At 41.6% G+C, this 16,503-nt stretch overlaps 1 protein-coding gene across 1 annotated transcript in view; it reads left to right on the top strand.

Annotated features, from left to right (window-relative positions):
* The window catches only part of ADGRL3 (adhesion G protein-coupled receptor L3), a 707,807-nt gene that overhangs the window by 554,150 nt on the left and 137,154 nt on the right, over positions 1-16,503 (top strand). Inside the window, exon 17 of the mRNA XM_063128914.1 lies at positions 13,183-13,392. Coding sequence (XP_062984984.1) covers positions 13,183-13,392 — 210 coding nt within the window. The remainder of the gene's footprint in view (positions 1-13,182; positions 13,393-16,503) is intronic.

Below are 16,503 nucleotides of genomic sequence, written 5' to 3'. Positions count from 1 at the left end.
GTGTGAACAGAATGCTGGACTCGATAGGCCCTAGTCTGATCCAGCCTCAGGGCTCTTCTTATATTCTTAGAGGTCTGCCACCTCCCCGCTCCAGATGCCATATTGCCTGTGCACCCCCAAAGCAGTATCTGATTGGGTCACACTGCGGAAAATATTGTGATTTAAAATGGTGCACTGGTTTGGAATGGCCGATGCAGCTGCGTGCCTTCACAGTGTGCCAAACCATGCCTGGCCGTTACTATTGCTGCATGCCTAGGGATTGTTTGGGGCCACCAACACCTGCTCTCTCTTGAGAGCAAAGACTTCCCTCCTACCAAAACACACACACACCCCACACACAACCCCTTTGTACAGAGCTCTGCTCTGACAATAAATGCTATATCTTTTTTTAAAAAAGAAAAGGACCCATTTGTTCTCTTCCTGCTGCCATGTGATTGGGTGGGAGGAGTGAGTGAGTGAATGAGGGAGGGACGAAGATGGGGATGCAGGGAGGAAGAAAGAGAAGGGCATGAAATGCCCTCCTCCAGCTGCCTCCTCTGAGGGAGGCTCAGAAGGCAGCAAAAAGGGAGAGGCTTTTCTTGGTGGTGCTCCCCCAACTATGGAAAAACCTCCTCAACAAGGCGCACCTGGTGCCAACAATTGTTACCTTTTGGTGCCAAGTTAAGACCTTTCTCTTCTCTCAGGCGTTTGGCACATTTAATGAGGTTTTAATCAGGTCCCGGATTTGTTCTTATTCTTGATTGTTTAAAATTGTTTTAGATATATGTGTGACTAGGCTGACCATATTTTGGAAACCAAAAAGGAGGACAACATTTGCCCACCAACATGCCCACCCCCAAGGGGGGGTGCCCTCCCAAACATGGCCTTGGTCTGATTTCAGAGCACACAATTAAGACAAACCTGTTCTACATAACATCTTAATGTTAAAATCACTGGAATAAAGAACAAGTGAGACATTCAATGTATCTGAAATTAACGTCACTCACTTCTACTTTTGCAGCTTTTGCTGTACTTTGAAGCTTTTGCTATACTCTGTGTGATACAGTCTCCCCTTCCCTCAAATATTTTTTCTGACTGCAAATCCTTCACTGGATGACCATAGTCTCCCCTTTCCTAACATTTAACATTTGGATACTTTTTTGTATGGCTCTGAGGATATTAACATTATCATTATCATCACTTCTCAGTGTCTCCTTTTGCAATGGGATGCTGCTAGTTTCCAAAGACCGATTGTCTGTATTATTCAAAGCAGCAGAGTTCTTTCTGTATCTCACAGTAGCCTGCAGGAAGGCAAGGGGGTGGGGTGTGTGCCGTGTTTAGCTGTTGTGTCTGAATGAGGCTGTGAGTCAATCCGTGTCTTGGGAGAGAGGGAGTGTGTGTGTGTGTAAGTGTGTAAGAGGGGGGAGAGAGAGATTCAATGTGTCTTTATGTTTTCTGTATCTCTGTGCTGTGTGCTATAAAAGGGGAAGTTTGTGTTTATATTTGAGTTCTCTACCATGGAAGAGACACTAGTCTTTCACTTTCAGGAAAGCATGGAAGATGATTCCTACTAAAATAAGCAAGAAAAAATGGGGCATGCCCACCCCAACTTGGACTTGGTCACATCTCTGATTCTACAGCTCAAAATTAAGACAAACCTGTTCTACATAATATCTTAATGTTAAAATCACTGAAATAAAGAACAAGTGAGACATTCAATGTATTTGAAATTAACTTCTCAGAACCTTTGTCTGTTATTTTGCAAAATCATGGAAGACGGGTGAGATGCCGGACGACTGGAGGAGGGCTAATGTTGTCCCTATCTTCAAAAAGGGCAAAAAGGAGGAACCTGGGAACTACAGACCAGTCAGTCTGACATCCATCCCTGGGGAAATTCTGGAGCAGATTATAAAGAAGTCAATCTGTAAACACCTTGAAATCAATGCGGTGATCACTAGAAGCCAACATGGATTTGTCAAGAACAAGTCCTGTCAGACAAATTTGATCTCATTTTTTTAATAAGGTAACCTCCCTTGTGGACCGTAGGAACGCTGTGGACGTCATATATCTTGACTTCAGCAAAGCTTTTGACAAAGTACCACATGACATTCTGATTAACAAACTAGCTAAAAGTGGGCTAGATGGAACAATTATTAGGTGGATTCACAGTTGGCTACAGAATCGGACTCAAAGAGTACTTATCAATGGAACCTTCTCAAACTGGGGAGAGGCAACGAGTGGGGTACCGCAGGGCTCAGTCCTGGGCCCAGTGCCCTTCAACATTTTTATTAATGATTTGCACGAGGAGGTGCAGGGAACGCTGATCAAATTTGCAGATGACACAAAATTGGGTGGGATAGCTAATACCCTGGAAGACAGAAACAAACTTCAAAGTGATCTTGATAGGCTGGAGTGCTGGGCTGAAAACAACAGAATGAAATTTAATAAGGATAAATGCCAAGTTCTACATTTAGGAAATAGAAACCAAAGGCACAGTTACAAGATGGGGGATACTTGGCTCAGCAATACTACAAACGAGAAGGATCTTGGAATTGTTGTAGATTGCAAGCTGAATATGAGCCAACAGTGTGATATGGCTGCAAGAAAGGCCAATGCTATTTTGGGATGCATTAATAGAAGTATAACTTCCAAATCACGGGAGGTACTGGTTCCTCTCTATTTGGCCCTGGTTAGGCCTCATCTAGAGTATTGCGTCCAGTTCTGGGCTCCACAATTCAAGAACAAGCTGGAGCGTGTTCAGAGGAGGGCAACCAGGATGATCAGGGGTCTAGAAACAAAGCCCTATGAAGAGAGACTGAAAGAACTGGGCATGTTTAGCCTGCAGAAGAGAAGATTAAGGGGAGACATGATAGCACTCTTCAAATACTTAAAAGGTTGTCTCACAGAGGAGGGCCAAGATCTCTTCTCGATCCTCCCAGAGTGCAGGACACGGAATAACGGGCTCAAGTTAAAGGAAGCCAGATTCCAGCTGGACATCAGGAAAAACTTCCTGACTGTTAGAGCAGTACGACAATGGAATCAGTTACCTAGGGAGGTTGTGGGCTCTCTCACACTAGAGGCCTTCAAGAGGCAGCTGGACAAGCATCTGTCAGGGATGCTTTAGGGTGGATTCCTGCATTGAGCAGGGGGTTGGACTCGATGGCCTTGTAGGCCCCTTCCAACTCTGCTATTCTATGATTCTATGATATGATTCTCTCACTCCTACTTTTGTAGGTTTTGCTGAACTTTGAAGCTTTTGCTATACTATGTGTGGTACCGTCTCCCATTCCTTCAAATATCTTTTCTTACTGCAAATCCTTCACTGGATGACCAAAGGCTCACCTTTTCTTTTAACCCCCTTTCCCCATCACCTTTCTCATAGCCATTTTAAGTCAGGATCCATACTCACAGTTTCCGCACACTGCTACCACTGAACAAATGAAGTAGATGACAAGTGCAGAAAAATCTAGGACAACAAACTAGCAAACTATCATTCAGAAAGTGTATAAAATACTATTACCCTGCAAAAATTAGCCATGGAACAAAATGGCTTGTTGCAGTCACTTCTCACTAGCACATCTTAGCTTGTTTCAACTTATGGTTTATCAATGAGAAACTATCACAATGCTAGACAAGGATCTTTCCCACCTTTTATCCAAATATCATCTGAATTTAAACAGCCTCAGTATGCAGAGAACAGAAATCCCAAACCAGGGACCCAAAGAAAACTGCCCAAAGAAAACTCAGTCGGGTAACCTCCCTTGTGGACTGTGGGAATGCTGTGGACGTAATATATCTTGACTTCAGCAAAGCTTTTGACAAAGTGCCCCATGATATTCTGATTAACAAACTAGCTAAAATAGATGGAACAACTATTAGGTGGATTCACAGTTGGCTACAGAATCATACTCAAAGAGTGCTTATCAACGGTACCTTCTCAAACTGGGGGGAGGTAACAAGTGGGGTACCGCAGGGCTTAGTCCTGGGCTCTTCAACATTTTTATTAATGATTTGGATGAGGAGGTGCAGGGAATACTTATCAAATTTGCAGATGACACAAAATTGGGTGGGATAGCTAATACCCTGGAAGACAGAAACAAACTTCAAAGTGATCTTGATAGGCTGAAAACAACAGGATGAAATTTAATAGGGATAAATGCCAAGTTCTCCATCTAGGAAATAGAAACCAACATTTTGTTGTGTTGCAAACAGGATCTTTAAGTTCCCTGTTTCTGTGATTTGGCTTGCTAGGTTGTCCTCATCCTCCTCATCCTGTCCTTTGCAGGCAAGATCTTGAACCTTTATGTGCCCACCCCCTGTTTTTTGCCTTCCTGTAGTATCGTTTGTTGGCTCTTCGGCTGCTATGGATTAAAAAGACTGGTTCTCTACTGACTGGTTTTACACACACACACACACACACACACACACACACACATTCAGCCATGACTTTAATATTACCTATCCTCAGTTTCTCCTTTCTTTGAAATGGGGCATGTCTACACCTGTGGGTGTAGAGGTCCAGAGAGGGGGCGATCCCGGACTTACCTGCTTCTGGGATTGTCACCCTCTGTCTACACATGGTGCACAACCTCCCAGGAGCACGTCACACCCGCCATTTTGTTTATATATATTTTTATCAAAAAAGAGCGCAGGAGTGTTCCTGCGTAAAGGTAATTTTTTTTAAAAAAAAAATAAAAATAGTCCCGCCCTCCTGCCCCCCGATGGGCACGGAGCTCCTGAGGAGTTCCTGGCTCCTCGCGATTATTCATGAGGAGCCAGGACAAAAATGGGATGCCCAGTCACACGTCCCGTGGTCTCGGGATCATCCTGCGACTGCAGGAAAAGTTGGGATAGATGGGTAGGGCAATATCCCGGGGAAAGGGAGGGATCATCTCTCCCTGCTCCCGGGATCCCCTTTGTGTCATGTGGGATATCCCCGGGATATCGCCCTGTCTAGCCATGCCCATGGTGTCCTGCTGTGGAGTAGAGCACTGCATAGTGGTGTTGTGATGAGGAGTAGATCCAAGCTCTCCTTTGCAATCACAATCTCTGTCCAGTAGTATGCCTCTATGTGAAATGACTTTCTGCTTGAGTTTCTTCCCCCCCCCCCTTTGTTTTTAATGTTGGAGAAGTGGGTCCTGTATTGTAACAAATTGTTGCAGAGTGCCGTGTTTCAGTTACAGCAAGCCAGGCATGCCTTTTCCAAGGCTAACCCATTCCACCCTCCCTTCCCCAACCCTGTCTTGCCATCATTCCCTGCACCCCACCCCAAACAGTCAGCCATCATAACGTTCTTCAGGCACAGAATGTAAGAAGAAAATGATAATGGAAATGCTTGGCTGCAGTAACAGGGTCCATTGCACAAATCTCTCCTATTGTGTTCTCCTTACCTCAGTCAGGGTCATCCCTATGTACCCATTTCAGCAATTCTAGTAATTCAGCACCGCTGAGTGCAATAAACCAAGCTGGCAGTCCCAAGCTTTGTCTGAGGTCCACGTACTCGTAGGTATCATGCAATGTGGACATTATACTTTCTAGATTTCTTTATGTTTTATGCTTCACACTAAATTCTTAGAAGGCAGCGTTCTGCTTGGAGTTTTTAATTGAAGAAAACTCTATAAGGGTTTGATGAGCTCTATTAGGAATTCCACCACCCCCAGACAAGTTCAGCCTGCCTTATTTACGTGGAACTTAGTCTAAATTCATTGCCTTCAAAATGCATGAAACCGGGTAAAACGTCTTTGTCACTGATAGTATTTTGCCTTTTGCATTCCAAAAAGTGGTATAAGATATAAATTCAAAGAAAGCATGGGGAAGTCTTTTAATATTTAATGAATACAAAGGCTTGAAGGCTGTGCCTCGTTATAGTCACAAGAAAAAGCTCTGACAAAGGAAACGGATTGCAGCATTGTCTATACTTAGGTTATTGGGAATACAATTTAGATCATGGGCTTGATGATGCTAAAGGAGGAACTCTTGGTTGTATTATAAATGCTGCTTTTCTGTCTGGTTTATTTTAAATTGCTTTTAAAATTATCTAGCCGTACCCCATTCATTGGCGTGCGCACAGCAGGTTCAAGAGGTTCAAATGAACCCCCTAATCCGCTGCCGCCGCCATGTTTGCCCCGCCTGCACAGTGAGCCACTTGAGGGAGAGAGGACAAGCGAGGCGCCGCTGCTCTGGCCCAAGCTCCTCTAAGCGCGGCCCAGCCCCGCAGCTGCTCTGCAGCCTTGCTTCCCGGCTGCCCAGCCAACTTTCACAGGAAGTAGGAAGGCTTGCAAGAGTTCCTGCGAGACTTCCCAGCCAGCAGCCGAGATCTCGCGCGATTCAAGAGCGCGCCGAAGACCCCGGCTGCTGGCTGAGCTGCACAGCAAGAAGCACGAGGCGCGAGGGCCAGAGCCGTGGGCAGCGCGAGGAGGGAGGATGAGAAGCAGCAGCAGCAGCACCTTACGAGGCGGAGGGAGTAGCAGCGGGAGGCCAGCAGCGCTGCCAGGGAAGGTACGTGGCCCCCGTGTCCATTCCCCATCCTCAGCTGCTTGGTTTTCGCCCACCTCCCCCTCCGCAACCTCTAATAATGCCCAACCCAGATTGCTTCTCCTGCACAAGCCCCCTAGAACAAACGAAGCTCTACTCCAAGGGAGGCTTTGTGTAGGAAACATGGGCTTTGGATTGTGTTTGTGCCGTATTGCTATCCTGGGGATAAGCACACGTCAGGAGGTTCCCACCATCTGTATCTCTCTCTTTTTCTTTAATGTAAAATGTCTTGTCTTCTGTGAGCTCAGCTTAAATACTTCCAGAGAATAAAATCTTTGCCTATTCTTCTGTTATATTTTTTTCCCCAAAAGGTTACCGGTGGCTTTCTTTAATATGTTTTGGTAGTCTTCATATGTGGCAATTAGGTTCCCAATTCTGACAAATTTGGGAGAGATAAAAAGCTGTGTTTTATTTTTGTTTTTAATTTGACAAGTATTACTTGGAAGCAAATCCTCTCCAAGGCGGCGGGGAGTTACTTCTGAGTAAGCCTCTTGGTATTGTGGTGTTAAGCACATTTCAGCTGTTGCTGTATTGATATTTTTGAGAACTGGAGGGAGGAAGGGGAGGAACGCCTCCTTGAAAAGCTGAGGCTGTTGATCCGATGGTCTACCCAGTAAGATTGCCCGGAGCTGCAGATTGGGGCCCTCCCCCCTTCGGAGCTGCTGCCCTCCTCTCCCCATCAGCCCTGCAGGTACTGTAATGTTTGGGAGAAAGAGGGAGAAGCTGCATGTTTGCGTGCCTTCTCTCCTCATCGCTGCCCCACCGCCCACCCCAGTCTGGTCTCCAGCAAGAGAAAAGAAAGGGGGAAGAGGGAGAACTGCAATGCCCCCCCCCCCCGACCTCCTGGCTAAGGAGGGTTCATTCAGCAGCACCTTTTTCAGAATGCACGCAAAAACAATTCCTATCTGTCCTTGCTTATTTTAGGGTGTCCAACCCCCTTCTTTCAAGCCATTCTTTTGGTAAACATTGGATGTGTGCATCTTGTGTCACCATAAAAACAGAGCTGCAGCACAATCCTATGTATGTCTACTCAGAAGTAAGCCCCACTGAGATCAATCAAACTTACTCTGAGGTAAATGTTCACCGGATGCAGCCTGAAAATGAAGAGAGGATGAAGAAAGGACAGGAGAAAAAGAATTGTAGAAATAGAATTGCAAGGTAACTGTGGGATATTTAACCATATTAAGTACATCCCACACTGGGATATTTAACCATATTTAAAGACAATAAGTACAGCAAAATTAGTGCCCCTCTACTTCAGTCCCAATCAAATAATTACAACAGTGAACCAGCCAGGTCTTCCATAGGAAAACTCTGTACATATGTAATAGTCTTATAGACCCCTTTATGTCTTAAAATGCATTGCTTCAGTTCAAATGGCAGATATATCTTCCACACTGACAGCTGCTACATTCCTGATACTAGACCAATAGTATATATATGATTCAACACATGTGAGGAGTTTCACATTTTAAACTCATTTAAGGTGCAAGCCTGTGCATATTAGAATGTAAGCCTATGCGGCAGGGTCTTGCTATTTACTGTCTTACTCTGTACAGCGCCATGTGCATTGATGGTGCTATATAAGTAGATAATGATGATACCAGGTGATAGTTATTTTTAAATTTTAATTAAAAAAATATTATCCTTTCCTATAACAAAATGGTACTTACTCCTAAGTAGGTGTGTCCCACTGAAGAAGGAAATCCTATTTGATTCCTGTATTCCTGTTAGTGTGACATGATAAGTTAAAGGCACAATTTTATGCATGTTTAGACAGAAAAAAGTCCTTCAACTCCTAGAATCCCCTAGCTGGCATGGCTGGCTGGGGTATGCTGAGAATTGTAGGACTTCTTTTCTTTCTAAATATGCACAGGCTTGCACCTTAAATGAGTTTAAAATGTGAAACTCCTCACATGTGTTGAATCATATATATACTATTGGTCTAGTATCAGGAATGTAGCAGCTGTCAGTGTGGAAGATATATCTGCCATTTGAACTGAAGCAATGCATTTTAAGACATAAAGGGGTCTATAAGACTATTACATATGGTTTCTAAAATTGCTTAACACCATTGTAAGCTACTACCTGATTATGCAGAGAGAGATGCCCAGGCAATTACTATACTTTGCCATTATAGGCAGCGTGACTCCTGGCAAGGGGAGGAGTGGGTAGACTGGCTGTTGACATGTTCAGTGGAGTGCCATAGGCCTTCTTTACTTGTTGCTTCTTCCAAGCTGCCCAGGCCCCTTATCTGGGTCAAGGGGGCAGAAGTGGCACTGCAGCAAAAAGGAATATGAGCACCAATGTTTGGACTGGGGCAAAATAATACAGTATGTGGGTATGTGGTGTGGTTTGGCTTGAATTGCTTGTGTCTGGATTTCCTTTCTGGACTGGACTTGCTGGTTCCATGACCCACAAGGCCAGGTTGTGGTATAGTCCTCTTCTTCTTTTGTGTTCAAAAGCCGTAAAGTATCCTGTGAGATCTGGAAGACTCACAACTTTATTATGGCATAATAAGCTGTTGTCCACTGGCCTCAAGTGCCAAAATGACTTTACTGGCTTTGCACTGTGAGTTTGGGGGTGGGGTGGGGGGTCATGTCATTTGCTATTCCACTTTGGGCAGCAAAATATCTTGGGCCAGCCCTGGCAAGAGCTGGCTATAATTTAGATACTGAACAACATACATTGGGTTTCCTAGGTGTACAGGGCCCAGGTGTCTCAAGCAGGATCTACACTACTGTTTTCATAGAATCATAGAATAATAGAGTTGGGAGAGGTCTATAAGGCCATCAAGTCCAACCCCCCACTCAATGCAGGAATCCAGCTTAAAGCATCTCTGACAGGTGGTTGTCTAGCTGCTTCTTGAATGCCTCTCGTGTGGGAGAGCCCACAACCGTCCTAGGTAACTGGTTCTATTGTCATACTCTAACAGTCAGGAAGTTTTTCCTGATGTCCAGCCGGAATCTGGCTTCCTTTAACTTGAGCCCATTATTCCGTGTCCTGCACTCTGGGATGATCGAGAAGAGATCCTGGCCCTCCTGTGTGTGTCAATCTTTCAAGTATTTGAGGAATGTTATCATATCTCCCCTCAGGCTTCTCCTCAAGGCTAAACATTACCTCTGTTTCCTCTCCCCTCCGGGACACTCCTACCTCTCCTGTCTGCACCCTCTCTCCCTCTTCTACCCCCACACATAGGGGCATTACTCTCTCTTCTTCTTCTTCTTCTTCTTCTTCTTCTTCTTCTTCTTCTTCTTCTTCTTCTTCTTCTTTATTTATATAGCACCATCAATGTACATGGTGCTGTACAGAGTAAAACAGTAAATAGCAAGACCCTGCCGCATAGGCTTACAATCTAATAAAATCATAGTAAAACAATAAGGAGGGGAAGAGAATGCAAACAGGTACAGGGTAGGGTAAGCAGGCACAGGGTAGGGTAAAACTAACAGTAGAAAGTAACAGTAGAAGTCTGCACAACATCACGTTTTAAAAGCTTTAGGAAAAAGAAAAGTTTTTAGTTGAGCTTTAAAAGCTGCGGTTGAACTTGTAGTTCTCAAATGTTCTGGAAGAGCGTTCCAGGCGTAAGGGGCAGCAGACGAAAATGGACGAAGCCGAGCAAGGGAAGTAGAGGCCCTTGGGCAGGCAAGAAACATGGCATCAGAGGAGCGAAGAGCATGAGCGGGGCAATAGTGTGAGATGAGAGAGGAGAGATAGGAAGGAGCTAGACCGTGAAAAGCTTTGAAGGTTAACAGGAGAAGTTTATATTGGATTCTGAAGTCTTTCCCCAGGGCTCCCCCTAAGTCAATCCTCTTCTTCTGCCCTTATTTTATTTAGAGTATTTTTATTTAGAGTATTTTTATCCCGCACCTCAGCCTAAAAGGCTCCCGGAGCGGCTTACAATTGATCAGTAAAGAAGACTGATGTGCCCTTGTGACGGTTTCCCATCCTCTCTTTTCTCCTTCATCTCCTGTCTTCTGCCAATAGCCCTTTTGCGGCCTTCCAGAGATGTCCCTACTTCCAGATCTCCTACACTCCCACAAGTTCTCCAAATCTTGCCAGCCAGCCCTCTCTTATGCTAGGCTCGCAGCCACCCCTCGTCCTCACTATATTCACCTCAGAAGTCTCTCTCCTGGACCTCATTCCAAATTCTTTGCTCAGCAGCACACAGGGCAATCTTTTAAAATCATTATTAGGGCATTTTATGTATGGTGTATTCTATGTATGGTGCTGGAACTTAAGATGACACTCGTTAATGTGATAGAATCTGTTTTAAATGTGAATCTGTTTTAGAAAGTTTGGATTAGGTCATTATCTGATTAAATTTAAAGATGGTGAAAATTGACTGTGTCTTTATATATGCCTGGTTATCACTACAGCAAAAAAATAGTATTCAGAGTCTCCATTTTAAAATGTGTATTTTTAAAGTACAGATTACTTGTTAATTAAAAAATACAGTTTACTTCAGTTTTCATTTATTTTGTTTGTTTGATGAATGAAAAAAAAGTCCTTTATTACTGTATATTTAATCAATGTTTACCTTAAAAAAAATCCCTGGCTGAACCCCCTAATGAAATGTGCTGCGCACGCCTATGACCCCATTGTGAAAAATTCTGCAACTGTGTGTGTATCTTTTGATTTCATAACTTTGTTAATCAGCTGTTTGACCTGACCTTCATCATACCATATTCAATTTGTGTTAAAATTATTAGAGATACACTGGTACAATAAGCAAGAAAGTTACTCAGTTTTGACAGCTTTTATTTAATTTTTTAATTTTTTTTCAAAATAATAGTAATAATAATAATAACAACAACAACAACAACAACAACCAGAAATTGCTATGACCCACATTTTAGGAGTTATATATAATAGAAAAATGTATTTTTCTAATTATTTTGATGAAAATAGCCCAAAAAGTTATTTTTGGTATTATTATTTTTTGCCAAATGTTTGTGGTAAATGCTTTCATTAAAAAAATAAATTATGTAAAATGGCTGAGTGGAACTCAATATATTGATTGCTAAAGAAATCGCTTTACATTTTAATATATATCACACAGTGAAAGATCTCATAAAAGAAGTGCACTTAAAGAATTCAAAGTGCTAATTCAAGTACTAAATTTTACCATTAGTTATTTATCTCTAAACATCTTTGCCATTACACTTATTCAATTAGTAAATTACGTGCATCTGTTGTTGTTGTTGTTGTTGTTTTAAGTATCTCATATTTCCCCATTATATCTTCTGATATTTTTGTAACTGATGGCATCAACATGTAGTAACAGTAATCTAAGAAAACATTTTTCTGTATCTGAAGGGGGGGATACACCCTAGACAGGGGCAGCCCAAGGCTCTGGGGATGGCAGACATCAGGGATGCAGAATCTCAGACCTGGGGGCCAAATCCTGCTCACTTGGGGTCCCAAGCTGGCCCTTCAGGGTTTCACAGGTGGCTGGTCGACCTTTCCCCCTGACCACTTGGCGGCTCCCTGGCTTTGGCGCATTGGCGCAGTTTTCTGCCCATTCTCAAAGGTTGAAATTCTTTTCTGCAGGCTTCAGTGACTGGCAGTTCAGAGCTTGAAGCTACAATAGGCCGATACTTTTGGTCTTTTGAGCCCTTAATAGCGAATGCAGGCAACAATGTATCGCGTAGCCGTTTGGCTCTGCAATACAAATTATTATAAAACGTTAACAAATAATTGCAAAGCTGCCAATTTCTTTTCGGGGGATGTACAATTATTTTCCTGCCAATCTAGGCATTGGCAGCTTTAATTTGAGACTGTTCCAAACTTGATTGAGTAATATTTAGGGATTGAAACGGAGTGAACAAAAAATTGTGCTATGTATTAATATATAGATACTTCATTTCATTAATTACATTGCTATAAAATTACATGTAGCCCTTAGCCTAATTTCAAAAGCCCTCTGTGTGCAAGCAGTTCAGACCACTGTCCCTTGTCTGCCAACCCACTGGATACATGAAGAGGGAGAGAGAGAAAAGGGCCCTGCCCACCACTGGGTTTGGCCCACCCACCGCCACCATGTGCCCCCTCCTTCAACAGATTACCCACGAAAGCCTCCTCGGAGGTATGTTCAGAGGATGGCAACAAGGGAAACGGCCTTTTCTGTGGTAGCCCCCATTGTAGAATGCTCTCCCCGCTGGGCTCCACTTGATTGTCATCTTTTCGCTACTAGGTTAAGACTTCCTTCTACTCCCAAGCATTTGATGGCATATGATTGGGCTTTTAATGTCAGATGGGTCCCAGTATTTTATTAATTGTTTTAGCTGTTTAAATTGTTGTTTCTGTTTTTAAATTTTGTATGTTAAAGATTTTATATTATGTTTTTATTATGTTGTGTATTGGGTTGTAATTTTTGTGAGCTGCCAAGGTTATTGGGTGGTACAGTGGAATGAATGAATACATTATTTATTTATTTATTTATTTATTATTGCACTTCTCTACTGCCCAATAGCCGAATCTCTCTAGATGGTTCACAAAAGTTAAAATGAATGTAGATGTATTAATGCACTGTTCCCTTCATTGTTCCTTTTTATGAGAGATTGGCAGGTGAACAGAGACTTTCAAACACTTTCAAAGAAGTGAAGCTTTCTGAGACTTCGATAGCTTTTATGGACCTGCTGACTATTTTTCCTCCTATTGTGTCTGCAGCATGGTGATGCGGTCCATGATCTGCTCTTGGATGTCATTACCTGGGTCGGCATTCTCCTCTCCCTCGTCTGCCTCCTGATCTGCATCTTTACTTTCTGCTTCTTCCGTGGGCTCCAGAGTGACAGAAATACCATCCATAAAAACTTGTGCATCAGCCTGTTTGTGGCAGAACTTCTCTTCCTCATTGGAATCAATAGGGCGGACCAGCCGGTAACTATCCAGTGAGATATAGTGGAGCCTGTTCCTTGCTTCCCATGTTTCTTGTTTTAAAGAAAATTTGCCCTTTTCTTTTGCCACCGCTACACCAAATTGAGGTGACAAATCATTGCTTTTCCTCATTGCACTAGTTGCATTATACAAGCGTTGGTTTACACTATTGCAATGTCATTAGCACAAGCACTGAGATACTATTTGATCCTTGGCATTGTTGCTAACAGATGAAATATTAATTATATTCATCTTATTCAGTTCCAAACATAAAGAATAAATGTAATAGTAATACGAGAGAGAAGGAAATGTTATCTAATTCTAAAGAGAAAAATTTGATCAATAAGTATTTATAGTATATATTCCAACTATACAGCTGATACTTAATTGGAATTTCTTCTCTTTTCTGACTTTTCCCCTATGTTATACTGAAATTTTAAGGCAGAACATTTATCCTGTGTTTGCACTTGATCCACTATATCCTTTAGCGATTCTGTTACTGCTATTTCTTCCTCCCCTGCAGTGTCCTCAAAAACCTCTTTGCTACTTCTGCTATCTTTATTACAATCTTACATTCCTTAAAAGTATAATTTAATTGAAAGGGGAACTCTATATCTTACCCCTTCTTTACTCTGAGGCCCAGCATTGGGCAAAAGGCAGAATACAAATAAATATAATAATAAGTTGCTTAGTCTTAAAATTCCATTCCTTTCTCTTTTTTTAATGTTATAGATGAAAGCTCTATGAATACAAACACTTCTGCCCCCTCTGTCTTATCAACCAGTTGAGCATGAAATGACTGTAACTATGTTTTTAGATTCCTAACCCATACGTATTATCAGAATGTCTCCAGGTTCTTTTTGTTTTTGTGGCATAACCGCTATTTATTCTAAAAGTGGTATCTGGGAGAGCAATCCTATGACCTGTAGACAGCATCCCTGGACCATAGGATAGTTTAGATTCCAGGATCTGAGGTCAGAGACAGCCCTCTAACCTCAGACCCAGGTCACAACGGGGGTGGTTCTCTTAGGGGGGAGGGGAACGGGGTGGCCGGCCGGCTTACAAACCATCCTCCAGCCTCCCCAGCTTCCTTCTCTCCCACTATGGAGAGCCCCAGCTAGGCAGGCAAGACAGGCAAGTTCAGCAAAAAATGCAGAGCAGAAAGAGCACGAAGGCAACAATTGTACCTGTACTTCTCCTGCTCTGTATAGGATGCCCGTCAGCCTCCAAGTTTAGGATTGCGCCCTAAAAGAAACATATATAAATACTTTTGAAACTCTTTTTTTTTATTTTTTTTATTTACCAGAAATTAAAACATCATACAAAAAAGAAACAACAACACAACATACTACATACATTTTAAATAAATGTTGAATACATATATATTGCGTAAATATTAGCTATAACCTATCCTATCATAACAAATATAGTCAATCTTAACATGTAAGTGCACCCCCCACCTCGGGATCTATTCCTGCTTCCAAAATCTCATACTTTCTTCTGCTGGCGGTTTCCCACTTCCCTTAGAAAACACAAATATTAGGAACTGTTTCCAAATTCCTTCAAACTCATTTATTTTAGTTATACCTTTCCTCCACTTAATATTACAAGTCAATTTATCATTAATAGCTATATCCCAAACTTCTCTATACCATTCTTCAATAGAATATTCCCCCTGAATCTTCCAGTTCCTAGCTACCATCAATCGTGCTGCAGTCAGCAAACTTGATATCAATTCTTTAATTTCTTTTCCACATTTTAAATCTTCAAATAGTGACAGTAATGCAATTTTTGGTGTTTGTTCTATTTTCATTCCCACTATTTCTTCAATCTCCAAAAACACCATCTTCCATAATCTTTGTACATATTTGCATTCCCACCACATATGTAAATACGTTCCTTTTCCCCCACAACCTCTCCAACAATTTGCTGAATGCTGATTATTTATCTTATTCAATCTAATCGGGGTTAGGTACCACCTCCACAAAATTTTAAAGTAATTCTCTTTTATTCTCACTGACATACTTCTCAGCACTCTTTGTTTCCACAGTCCCTCCCAGCTCTGTCGCCCTATTTGTACCTTCAAATCTGTCTCCCATACCATTTTTCCTGAACTGTCCATCGACCCTTTCTCCAGCAATATTTTATATATTTCACTCATTAACCCTTTTAATACTAAACTTCCTCCATTACATTTTTCCTTTTTAATTATTAACTCCTCAAACTTCGTCATTTCTCTACAAACTCTGTTTTCTTTAATCCACTTTTTATTCCACTGTTCTAATTGCCTATACTCTAACCAAGATAATTTTTTCTCCTTTAAAAGCTCTTCCATATCTTCTCTTGTATTTATATCTCTTAACCAGTCCTTTAATTTCATTTTATTTTTCTCTTTTAATATTTTACTTAATCTACCCTTCAGTTCCTCTGGGAAATTCTTTAACATTATTACCTGTGACAAAGGAGAGTTGCTCGGAAGCAGCTCCCCTTTAAATTTGCTCCAAATTTCCCATTGAGACCTCAGGAGTGGATTATCTATACTTTCAACCCATTTTCTCCCTCCTTCCTTAAAAAAAACATTTTCCAAACTCATCTCTACATTGCATGTAGTTTTATCCTCCATCCAATCTAAATCTCCTACTCCTATAATTGCTTCTACAATGTGTCTTAACCTGTTTGCTACATAGTATAATTTTATATTTGGGAGACCCAGTCCTCCTTTTTTTTGGCTTAAATACCATTTATTCTTATTTACCCTCACTTTCTTATCTCCGTTACAATATTTGTTAATAATATTTTGCCAACTTTTTATCTCAACTTCTGAAATTTTTATTGGTAACATCCTAAACACAAAATTAATCTTTGCTAAAATCTTCATTTTTATTAATGCTATTCTTCCAAACCAGGATAAATTTAATCTTTTATATTTTTCCAATTTTTCTAATACCTCTTTTTTAACCTTGTTAAATTCTCCTTTTCTAAATTATCTAAATTTTTTGTAATTTTAATTCCCAAATATCTAATCTGTTCCTTAACTCTCATTTCTATTCCCTTTCGTTCCCATTCCTTTTCTTCCTTCTTAGTATAATTAAACAAAATCATCTCTGATTTGGA

The sequence above is a fragment of the Elgaria multicarinata genome, chromosome 6 (genome assembly GCF_023053635.1).
Source record: "Elgaria multicarinata webbii isolate HBS135686 ecotype San Diego chromosome 6, rElgMul1.1.pri, whole genome shotgun sequence".
Lineage (NCBI taxonomy): Eukaryota > Metazoa > Chordata > Lepidosauria > Squamata > Anguidae > Elgaria > Elgaria multicarinata.
This window is presented reverse-complemented; position numbering and strand designations above follow the sequence as displayed.